At 41.5% G+C, this 12,559-nt stretch overlaps 1 protein-coding gene across 1 annotated transcript; it reads left to right on the top strand.

Moving 5' to 3' along the window:
* Positions 1-4,379: 4,379 nt before the first annotated feature.
* fzd9b (frizzled class receptor 9b) lies at positions 4,380-7,228 on the top strand. The gene has a single exon (XM_078246412.1). It carries the CDS (start codon positions 4,878-4,880, stop codon positions 6,633-6,635), a length of 1,758 nt encoding a protein of 585 aa, XP_078102538.1. The 5' UTR covers positions 4,380-4,877; the 3' UTR covers positions 6,636-7,228.
* Positions 7,229-12,559: the final 5,331 nt, after the last annotated feature.

The raw sequence follows: 12,559 nt of genomic DNA, 5'->3' as shown, positions 1-12,559 counted from the left end.
AACTTAGTTAGCCTAGAGCTGTCCAAAGTAAAACAATTGGCAAAATTGATGGGGGTTAATACATCAGACTTTCTCTTCTAACTTCCTAAGATATAACATGCTAATTAGTTAGCTTTAAAGGTTGGATGGAATGAAAAGATCGATACTACTATCATGTCTGTATTTGTCTGTTAAGTATAGGTCTGGAACCAGCATCTGGTTAGTTTAGCTTAGCATATTGACTGGAAATGGTGGGAAACAGCTGGCTTGACTCTATCTACCCGGAAAGCTCACTAATGAACACATTAGATATTTTTAGTTTAATCCGTTAAAAGTGTAAAAACCACACAAAAAAATGCTAGCTGGAGCCAGGCGACCCGTTTCCCCGTTTCCAGTAAATGCTAAATTAAACTACCTGTCTGTAGGTGGTAGCTTCAAATTCACAGTGCAGATAAAAAAGTGGGCTTCTTATCGTACTCTCTGCATGAAATGGATTAATTGAATTCCCCTAAATGTCAAACTCTTCCTTTAAATTACACAAAAGATCCAAAATAAAAAATCCAAAATAAATCTGTTTGCTTTTTTGTTTTTAGTTAAACCCTCACTGACATATTGAGGGTCAGTTAACCACTAATCCCAAACTGCTTTAGGAGTCAAACTTTGATCCACCAGTGTTCACCTTAAGAGACTTTGTGACTTGGATACTAATGCATACCGATATGTGCTGCTTACCTTGGAGAAAGATATCTGTCTGATAATAATCTGAGGCCTTCTAAGGGCACACTCAGGCTTCTCCAGACCCTCTCCAATGACCCCCCTGTCTTTGAAGTGTGAACTTAAAAACGTTACAGTGGAGAGGCTGCTGAGTAGTAATGGAACTTCAGTCAAAGCATTTCTATTTGATTGACCAAAAGCCTCGGCTCTGACGTACAATAAGATATCATCTCGGAGTCTGGAATGTATTTCCTCCCCTGCTCGATCAGGCTTAATTTGAAGTTGGAGGCTTTTTTCTACCTGATGCCAGATCTGATAAAGCAGCACACAGTGCCTTCATCTAGCTCAATTTGTCATCTAGAAGAAGAGATTTCCTTTCATAAGGCAGGGGCAAATTTATAGCCTGATTATACAAAGTGCAGTATTTAAGCAGCAGTATTTTCACTCCTCATTGGACAAGATCTAAATATTGTGGGATACAGTCGTCTTTGTGAATTTTTTGTTTTTGTTTTTTGAGACTTAGATGAGAAGATTGATACCAATATCATATCTGTTTACATCAAGCTGTAGTCAGCAGTTGGTTGGTTTATCTGAGCAGAAAGACTAGAAACAGCTAGCCAGGCAGCTAGCATTTTAGCTCACTAAGCTCACTAATTAACAAATGATATCTTATGTTTTTTAAAATCTGTATGAAAAACTATGAAAATTTGTGTGTTTACAGCGAAGAAAAAAATTGCACAAACAGCACATCAATTATTATTTTGCTCAACACATTTTGTAAAGATTTAAAAAAAAAAAAAAAAACATCTAACTTGTTTTTAGTGAGCTTTAGAGGTGCTGGAGCTGGATTTTGTCACCTTTGGATATAGAGCAAGGCTAGCTGTTTCCCCACTCTTTCATTCTTGCTAAGCCAAGCTTAGCTTGGCTCTAGTCTTAAATTTAGCATACAGACATGAGAGATCAGCTTCTCATCTCACTAAGACAAAAAAAAGTAAATATTGTATCCAAAAATGTTCAACTATTCCTTATATAAGATAAATACATAGATACATAAGAATGTGTCGTTTTTCTGCATTTCAGTACATGTGCATAAGGCCACAGCATCATGCTTATTTCTTAACATATTCAACATGTTTCCAGCATTGATCTAAATGTTACAACCAATAAGTCACTCTCAGACCAGACAAGTGCAAAACTCCCTTCAGCAGAGTTTTAACACAGGGACTAATAGAGACAGTATGCAGTTGACAGCCAATTCAGTCCTGCAGGGCGAGGGGCCAAAATCCTTGAGTTCCACCCGTTTGAGAAAAGATCAAATGCTCTGCACAACAGCTGTGGAGCTGCAGGCTCTCCCCACTCAGCCACTAGATGGAAACAATAGTCCTCTGCGCCACACAATCACTGTTGCATCTATTTATTGCATGTTATGCCTGATTCTGTGCACTGTTTTGTCTTTTGCCATCAATTCAAATCATCCTATTTATGGATTCATTGTGCATGTGTCTTTGTGTTTTTAGAGAGACCATCCTTCAACTGGTCCACACTTGAAGCACCTGCCCCCTACTGAAGTGTCCTTAAGCAAGGCAGGGAAACTCCCGACCAGCTGCAGGAGAGCTTTGTTTTACAGAAGAAAACTGACCTGCAGGGCTCAATAAAGTTTCACATTATACTGCATGAAAACATTAGCAGTAAATGGTGACAGAGTAATTATGAGTCAGCAACAGTAAAACGCCACTGGGACTATCATTTTACAAGAGGAGCAGGATTTTTCTACAACTTTACTGGAGAAAAACTATGCTTGTGTTAGCTTGATCATTCTTATGATCCAGAAGGGGAAGTCACCTTACTTTTTTATTTTCTTCTATTGGTCTTAATTGTTTAATAAAGGATAATAATAGCTTCAGATCCATTTGGTGTTGATAGCTGGCTCCTAATTTGATCCTGAAAGTAACAAAAAAGAAACAAGTAAATACTCAAGTGCTGAACTTACAGTCCATTTTATATTACTTTGTACTTGTTTTCTGCTGTGATTTTGAGGGAAATATTGTACTTGTTTTACTTCACTAGATTAATTTGACAGCTGTAGTTACTTTGCAGGTTAAGACTTTAAATCTTAAAATGAACGTCATTTTTAAGGTGTTTAACATAATTTGAGTAGTCCAATTTTATGTTACTTCATACTTTTACTCCACTACATTTATCCGACTATCCTACCAGTAACTTAGCAAATCAAAACTTTATATAACAAATATAAGAGAAGCATAAGTATAATGTATTGCTTTACATACCCAACATTATATAAATTAGTTAAAATTAGTTCCTTCTAGAATGGCTACAACATTTAAATGCTGCTTATGCTGCTAATGCATGAGTAGAATACGACAGGGGCCATTTTGATGCATTATGAGTACTTTTAATTAATACATGAAGTATTTTGCTGATTATACTTCCATACTTTTATTCAAGTTTGTCAAAATCTACTGTATTTGTTATAATACAAATGTAATTATAATACATACAAGTAAACTATATGATAAAGGATCTGTGCGATCACTAACTCAAACACATTTGTTTACTTTTTCTGAGTATACAGTCATACATCATCTTGCAGTTGCCAGCACCTCTTGCTCTGCAGTACACATTTTGTGAAAAGCATCTTTCCGTTTTTCACTAGTTATAATATTAGTTTTTCAGCTGATAATGCATGTAGATTCTTAGATACACTTAGCATTTAATTAACTTGAGGGGGGTGAGTTGGGGCCTACAGCTCATCTTTGCCCCAAGGTCCCCTTGCAGGTTAATACGGCCCTGCCTCTACTCTACTACTCTATAATTTTAAATGCAGGACTTTTACTTGTAATGGAGTATTTTTACATTTCTACTTTTACCTAAGCAAAAGCTGAGAATACTTCTGATACCACTGTGCATGAGTAATAATAATCCAATAAAGCCAAGGGCCATTCTGCAAAAAAAAAAAAAGCAGTGGTAGTGGGGGTATCCAGATCCTTTACTTGAGTAAAAGTAGCAATACCACACTCTGAAAATACTAATGCTAATAATACTGATTCAGCAGCATTCCAAGTATTGTTAATACTGATGCATCAATGTCTAAGTAGCATTGTATTGTTGTAGATGGTCAGGGTACAGCAAATTTGAATCGCTTTAAACTATTTTATTGTATGGAATATCTTTAAAATGTATAGAGTAGGCTATATAGCCTATGTCAAATTCTAATATCTCAAAATCAAATATTTTTCTCTGAATTATAACGGAGTTAAAGTGTAGCCAAAGTATGACATAGGCCTACATACATGAGTAAAGTGCTGGTACCTTAATGTGTAGGCTACTTCCGTAGGACTACAGTAGGCTACTTGGGTGAGTGTACATTCCACAATTGAGAAAGAGTAAGCCTATACTTTACACTTTGCCGATAATTCTAATACTTCAAATTTGGAATGCAGTGCTTTTACCTGTAACACAGCATTTTACACATTTTTGTATTATTATTTTACTCAAGTAAAGGGTCTGAATACAATTCAAAGCAGAAATGTCAGAGGTAGGCTATTTGACCATCCTCCAGCATCTGTCTGATAATTTTCCTTGTGTGGTGCTGCCGGTTGAAATGTGAGCGTCACGCAGCGCCCACCCCCCTCCTCCCCTCAGTCTCTCCCCGACTGAAGTCCCACTGAGCGGCTCTCAAACTTCAGTGTCGAGTCTGAAAGCGGAGAGCAAAGAGCCGACAGACAGGCAGAGTCGCAGCTAACCAGCCTTTTTGGACCCGCAACAAATGCGCAAACGGCCTCTTTGATATCTGCTTTTTATCAAAGGTTACTAACGGTCGGTTTGGGGATTTACACTCAGCTTTCGGTGTTTGATTTTGATGATTTTCCTCCATTGTTTTTTCGAAGTTTTCGACTGTCACGTCTTAGCTACGGACCTTTATCTCGACTGTCTGTGGGATTAATCGTTTCAATTCAACACTAAATAATTGAACTCTTAGCTACTTTCTGCATAAGTCTGTTTTGGAGGGTGTATTTTTCTAACGGAGCGATAACGGTAAAGGCAACATTTGGACCTGCCTTCGCCATGGGGAAATAGCGGGGGTCTCTCTCTAACCGACCCCGTGTTTTTTACCTTTTCATGATAATTTTTTAAAAGACAGACCTTCGTTTTTGACTAAAACAATGAACATGGATGGTTGTCCGCTGAAGGTGGTGGTTTTTTTGTGGTGTCTGCTGGTGATTTCTGGATCCAGCTTTGAGATAGGCTCCTACGACCTGGAGCGAGGCAGACCGGCCAAGTGCGAGCCCATCGTAATCCCCATGTGCGAGGGGATCGGCTACAACCTGACCCGGATGCCCAACTTCATGGACCACGACGACCAGAAGGAGGCTGCCATCAAGCTGAACGAGTTTGCCCCTCTGGTGGCTTATGGCTGTGATGTGCACCTCCGCTTCTTCCTCTGCTCCCTATACGCCCCCATGTGCACAGACAAAGTGTCGACCTCCATCCCCGCCTGCAGACCCATGTGTGAGCAGGCCAGGGAGAGGTGTGCCCCCATCATGAAGAAGTTCAGCTACACCTGGCCGGACTCGCTTGACTGCTCCAAGCTGCCCACCAGAAACGACCCCAACGCCTTGTGCATGGAGGCCCCCGAGAACGAAACCAGGACAGAGGGCAAGAAAGGTGAAGGCATGCTTCCAGTGCCCCCACGCCCCAGGCAGCCAGGCACCAGCAGTGGTCGCTCTCCAGGCAGCATGGGGTCCTGTGAGAACCCAGACAAGTTCCAGTTTGTGGAGAAGAGCCAGTCGTGTGCCCCACGCTGCTCCCCTGCTGTAGATGTCTTCTGGTCCAGGCAGGACAAGGACTTTGCCTTCATTTGGATGGCAGTGTGGTCCATCCTCTGCTTCGTCTCCACTGCCTTCACCGTCCTCACCTTCCTTTTGGAGCCTCACCGCTTCCAGTACCCCGAGCGCCCCATCATCTTCCTCTCCATGTGTTATAACGTCTACTCTGTGGCCTTCATCATCCGCTCGGTAGCCGGGGCTGAGAACATCGCCTGTGACCGGGAGCACGGAGAACAGTACATCATCCAGGAAGGGCTGGAGTCGACAGGCTGCACCATCGTCTTCCTCATCCTCTACTACTTTGGCATGGCCTCTTCTATCTGGTGGGTCATCCTCACCCTCACCTGGTTCCTGGCTGCAGGGAAGAAGTGGGGCCATGAGGCTATCGAAGCCCACAGCAACTACTTCCACATGGCTGCGTGGGGCATCCCGGCTCTGAAGACCATCATCATCCTCACAATGAGGAAGGTGGCTGGAGATGAGCTGACAGGGCTGTGCTACGTGGGAAGCATGGACTCCGGGGCGCTCACGGGCTTCGTCCTCATCCCTCTGTCCTGCTACCTGATCATCGGCACATCCTTCATCCTCACAGGCTTCGTGGCTCTCTTCCACATCCGGAAAGTGATGAAGACGGAGGGCACCAACACAGAGAAGCTGGAGAAGCTCATGGTGAAAATCGGCATCTACTCCATCCTCTACACGGTGCCGGCCACCTGCGTCATAGTCTGCTACTTCTACGAGAGGCTTAATATGGACTACTGGAAGCTGAGGGGGCTGCAGATGAAGTGCGGCTCTTTCAACGGTCTCAGCAGCGACTGCTCGCTGCAGACGTCTGTGCCCACGGTGGCCGTGTTCATGCTGAAGATCTTCATGTCGCTGGTGGTCGGCATCACCAGCGGCGTGTGGGTGTGGAGCTCTAAGACCCTGCAGACCTGGCAGGGCCTGTGCAGCCGGAAGCTGACAGACAGGACTACAAGTAGAAAACCCTGCAGTGGTGTCAGCTGCGGCAGCACACACTGCCACTACAAATCTCCTGCTGTGGTTCTGCACATGGCCAAGACTGACCTGCACTCAGACAACCCCACACATGTCTGAGAGGGAGCATGACACACACACACACACACACACACACACACACACACACACACACACACACACACACACTGCCAAATGCAACCACATACAGTCACAAACACACCTATGCCCTGAATAAGGAGCTGCTAAAGACTTTGTAAGAAGATGAGTGGTTGAATTGAACAGTTGTCAGTTGCTGCTCTGCTGCTGCCGAGGGATTCACAGGTACAGGCGTCACTATGAGAAACTATCTATAAACAGTATTCAATGCATAAAGGGAAATGTTCAGTATTGTTACCCATATTTTTCTGATCCATAGTGTTCTGTGCAGTAGACATGCCCCAGTGTTTCAAAGCAAAAAAAAAAAAAAGACTGTTAGGGGAGGTATTATGGGAAATATTGTCTATTCCCTGAGAGTGGCATGATTAACTGTATAAATCTGTATAAATGTTTTATTTATTGTAAATAGATTTAATTTAAAGTTGTATCTCATCAGATTTGTTGTTTAGATGCATTTATTAAAGGTAAAGGGAAATGAAGTGCCTTTTTATAAGAATTCTGGTTCTGGCCTTTTTGGAGGATAATAAATTTGTGAAATTCATGTTCAACTTTTACTGACTGGTGTTACTGTTTGTTACTATCTCACAGTAGCTTATAATGGATATTTAACCATTTGAACAGTCTTAAACTGTTTCAGATTTAGTAGTCACAAATCATTGCTCATTTCATTCTTGTTTTCCTGATTTTCCTGCCATTCTTCTCCAGGGATTTGCCCAATTGTTTTTACAGCAGGGCTCCCCGCCAAATGTGTTGTGTTCCAAGTGCATGCTACACATCCCAGAGGCGTCCCCAACAATAATCCTCAAAGAGAATCACTGATGAATAGCAAACCGTGGCAAGTATTCAAGTTTGCACCACTGTCTTAAAAAATGCAGGAGCGGAGGAATATATTTAATTAATGGCTGTTTTAATCCTTCCACAACATCATTGTTGTTGCCCTCTCGCTGCATCTTATCCCTGTGCAAACACTCAGCACTTTGATCTGAGAGGACGAATCTGACTTGGATTTCAGCCTTATTGCATGATTTCACTGACATTTTCACAATACTGTGGTTGCTCATTGAGTAGATGGATTATTCACTTAATATTTAAGTTGTGGTTTGTGGCTATTGGAAGCTGTATTTTTGGTATAAATAAAGGGAATTCCACTGTATAAAAGATCCAAATTCCCATGTTTAACTGTTTGAATTTGATGTACTGCAAGGCATTTTGTTTGGCTAAAGAAACAACTACCATACCAGGTATAAATAATCACTGAGAAAAAGTGTGCAGAACATTATTTTCATTAAATAAATACCCTAAGTTGGGTCTTGCAACTAACATTTCAGTAATAAAGTCCATTTTAATATGCACAAGAGCCACCATGTTCTCACATGGTCCATAAAAAATAAATAAATATAAATAGTTTTTACATTACGGGACTTTAACAATTTAAGTGCCAACACAAATTACAACCACACAGCAAAACACAGTGTTTGACAGCAGTGGGATTGATTATTATGTCTGTGTGTAATTGTGTGCTGTGTCACAGGCAGCAGCACATGGGAGTGATAGCATGGAAAAAATGTGATGACCAGGAGCTTGTTTTCATTACATTACTGGAACCTCAGCAGTGTGAAGCAGGCGTGTGCTCGCTGACATCTCCAGAGGTTAAAACTTGTTTTGTTTTCATTTTTTTTCTCCAACATTTGCATTCCAGCAAGATAAGATGAATGTACTGCAGCACGTTAGTATTCATTTACTAAAGACTTGAGTTTAAATCAAAGCTGCATTATGTCTCTGTAGTAAATGAACCACATTTCCACTCGGTGCAGTGTTGTGTGGATCTGTGCAACGCCCAAGTTAACTCAAATTACTTACTCCTTCCTTCTGCAGAACAAGATGTGTGTTAACTACCAACATCCTCCCCTTTTTTTGTTTTCATTACTCAGCCATTGTAGACGTTGTCCATGGCTTGGCAGGCGAGCGTTGCGAGTTCTGGACTCTGACACCGTGTGGATCACATTTAGCTATTTAAAAAGGGTTGTTTTGCTTGGAGCGCTCTTGCAGCCAGGGACTCGGCTGGTGGTGTTTCAGCCACACGTTCCAGTTCATGGGCGCCTGAACGGGGGCACGTGCTTCCTCCCCAGTTTACACTCCAGTGACATGACCCAGAGAGTCCAAACACTTGCTGTGTGAGACACAAACCAGCTTGTCCCACCTGCGCTGAGCTCCACTGATTAGATAGGAAGGAGGTAGCTGCAGAGGGTTAAGGACACGGGGGTAGTACAGAGGGCAAGTTTGTCTTCTGCAGCAAAGTTTTGTTTAAATTTCTATTATCACTTCTCAGCATTTCTTTTTTTCATTTTTTTTGCCCTTTCTGCACTTTTCCCTGACGTTTTGCTGAATATGACTAAGACAGGGTTTTTTTAAATCACAAAGGTCAACAGAAATGACTTGTTATAGCAGCAACAGGATGTCTTTGCTCTGTTTCTTTTTCCACAAATATGAATTCTATCGCTACATTTCCAGGTCACTGACAGCTATTTTTAGCTCCTCTCTTTCGCAGAGGAAAGGAATCACAGTGGAGCACAGTGTTATAGATAGAGGCTAGAAAGAAATGTTCATTCCAAAAACAGTTTTTGTTTGAGCTGTGGTTCCTTTGGCGTCAGAGATGTGGCTGCCGGGAACACCTTCCCTTCACACACACACACACACACACACACACACACACACACACACACACACACACACACACACCTGAGGTCTGCAGTGCTGGAGCAGCAGCAGCCAATCAACACCAAGCTTCTTGTGAAGAAGACCTCACCTAAACTTCAAGTAATGTCTGATTTCAGGAGCAAGTAAGCTTGAAAGGTTTAGTTTGGCTGACTCTCCACGCTGTTTTTCTTCTCTTTTGGCTCAGGAGGTTAAATAGTGTCAGTCGCACTGAGCAGCAAGTTTGTCTGGGCCAAAAGTGAGACTACTCCCAGAAAAGGCAACACTTTTCCTTATAGGTTTCTCAGGAATATTTCATTGTGTTGACTGTGAATCTAACAGTGTATTTATTTGTTCTAAAGCAACACAGAGCAGGTCTATTTACCCAGGATTTGTACATTTGTTTTTTATCAAGAGGCGTAAAAACACCTCTCTCGCTTTAGCTGCTGACACCATGTTTTTGTCTGCTGAAGAGAAATCCCTCCATCTGGTCATGGGTCTGATTAAAGGCGATCATTATGGCATCAATGCGCCTCCCTCATAGACTTAAACCCTGCCTACTCCTGAGGGGGAAAAAAAGAGAAAATAAAGCATCCTTCATTACCCTGCCCTACCTGCTTCTGCAGCCCCACAACCCCCTTGAGCACTATCCCTTTCCTGTGCTGTTTTGATGTGTAAATGAGCGCATTGAAAACCTGCAGGCCCCCAAAGAGATGCTTTCCATGAAAATGCGGCAGTCAGAGAGCACCAGAGTTCACACAGCTCACTACTCCTCGCAACCGGACTCCAATCAGACACCCAGTACGCCGTTGCCGCTGCTGTCTCACCTGTTAGAGCGAGGCACGAACATAAAATCACACACACAATTGCAGAGACGCATGCTGACTCATATCATTATGCAGACATAAACATTTACACTGTGACCTCTGAGAAGAATAAGGTAAAAACGCACAGACGAGTTTGAGGATTTGTCTACCGTGTTGTGACATTCTTGTCAAAATGAGGATACAGTGTTGAGTGGCTGAAGAGATACAGCAGCTGAGATTTTTAGCATCTATCACATCAGTGATATGAAAGCACACAGGCTGAGAGATAAAAAGACTGCTTTAGAGTACAGATGAGTGTCTGTGTTGTTCAGTGTCTTGGAATTTCAGAAGCACTGCAGAGGAAGAAATACTCAAAGGTTTTTATTCTACTCAAATTGACATGTTATCTAATCAACAGCAGCAGATCTATCAGGAGTTTCTAAAATGAATCAAAAGTCTTTTTCACTCTCTATTTTGTCATAGATACTTCTTTCAGGATTTATTTTTCTTCTTGGATTGAAATCATTCCAACAGTAGTTTCTAAAAATAAGTGTCACTATCTCGAAACATGTCTGGCAAATAAGGCATTTTCTCTACTCCACTGTCAGGTTTTTGTCATTTCCTTTTAAAGACTGGCATATAAATATGACTCAACAATAGACATTCTGATCAGTTAAGATGGAGATTTTCTGCAGTGTGGATTTTGTCCAAGTTGTAACTGCACTTTGTCTGATCTCAAGGACGTAACTTTTGAGTCTCAATTTCCAGACTTCATCCTTTCATCTCGATAAAAGAGAATGAAGACATGCATACCACTGGAAGGAATGTGCTTTTACATTTTTTCACAACTAACTTTTAATTAAACATTAACCAAAAAGGACCCAAAAACAGGATTTGAATTGAATCAATTCAAATCAAGTGAAACAATTCCATATAGCCCAAAATCACAAATCAACATCAAATTGCAGTACTTGTTTAAGTACTGCAACATATCAGCAAGGAAACTAACATAATACATTTTAGGGATGAAGCTGGTGTCATTAAGAAGGCAGATCACATGAAACGTTTGTGAAAAGACTGCTTCAACACAAAAAGCTTCAAAAATAATAAAAGAGTTACTATGCAAAAAAGATAATTTTTTTACCAAGAGCAAAAAGTTAAATAAAATGCATATGCTACATTACAATTATATCATTTCATTAAATGTTATTAAAGGACAGCAGAGTCACTGCTCATCCTGCACAACAGACTGAAAACCTGCCTTTCAAACCATGTCTGGACACCTCATGCTATTGACGTTCTTAGTTGTTTATTTTGAAAAGATGCAATCTTTGATGCCATCTTGATCTAGTTCCTACAGTGATTGAATACACTCATTATTCAATTCAATGTTATTTAAAATGTCAAATCATAACGGGACACTTTACAGGTAGTGTAGGTTTAGACCTGATTCTATACAGAGATCCAACAATTATGAATTACTTTTGACAAATGCATCCATTGTAAGTTTCAAGAAAAAGTTTCCAGCTTTTTGCTGTATCTTTTTTTCAGTGTATTTTCATGTCCTTTGATCAATAAGCAGAAGACAGAGAAGTAAAGCTTTTTCATACCCCTGTACTCATTCCTGTGCTCTGCTGCCTGTGGCTGAAGGAGAGATGAATCAGTGAACAGAGGGAGGTTCCGCTGCTCGCTCTTGCTCTCTGAAGCCAACAGCATTGCTGTGATCACTGTTAATCTCCTTTGCCACTCTGCTGCCATCTCCTCAAATACATTCATCTCATTTCCAATAGTGTGCATGGCCTCTTCTTCCTTTCTAATTAGGCACCGTCAAGATTTCAAAAGTCACCCTTTGGTGCTTTGCTGCGGGCGAGATTGCTCTTTGAGCGAAGGGGTCAGTGATGGCAAGTATTTGTTTGAGGGTTAAATCACAGCAGGCCTTTCATCATGTTGTTATGTTGCACGATCAGAGGCTTGGGATTATGTAGGTCAGACGTTTGAGAGTGAGAGCGCCCCTTTTGTAGCTGCCATTTTTATTCAGTTGCTAGGCAGCAACCGCTCTAATCTCTTGTACCAAAGAGTCTCTCCCTGGAGAAAAAGAGAGAGAGCATGAGTTACAAAGGATGGGAAAAAACCCATGCAAGGACTGCTTTTAGAAACACTGTAAAGGGAGGGAGTGGAAAAGGACAGGATGTAGGAGTCTAAGCTCGGCCCTGAAACCTGCTCTGGCCCTCCTGAACATCTTTAAACCCCTGTGGTTTTGTTTGTGCAATTGCCTGAATAACTAAAGGATGATCAACCAAATCACACAACTCCAACTGTAGGATAGATTCAACATTCAACTCTTGAGTCAAGCTTTTTAAAAAAAACAGGTGGAAATGCTCCAGT

Source organism: Sander vitreus, chromosome 3 (assembly GCF_031162955.1).
Source record: "Sander vitreus isolate 19-12246 chromosome 3, sanVit1, whole genome shotgun sequence".
Lineage (NCBI taxonomy): Eukaryota > Metazoa > Chordata > Actinopteri > Perciformes > Percidae > Sander > Sander vitreus.
Note: the sequence above shows the minus strand (reverse complement) of the source record. Positions and strands in the feature narration are given on the sequence as shown.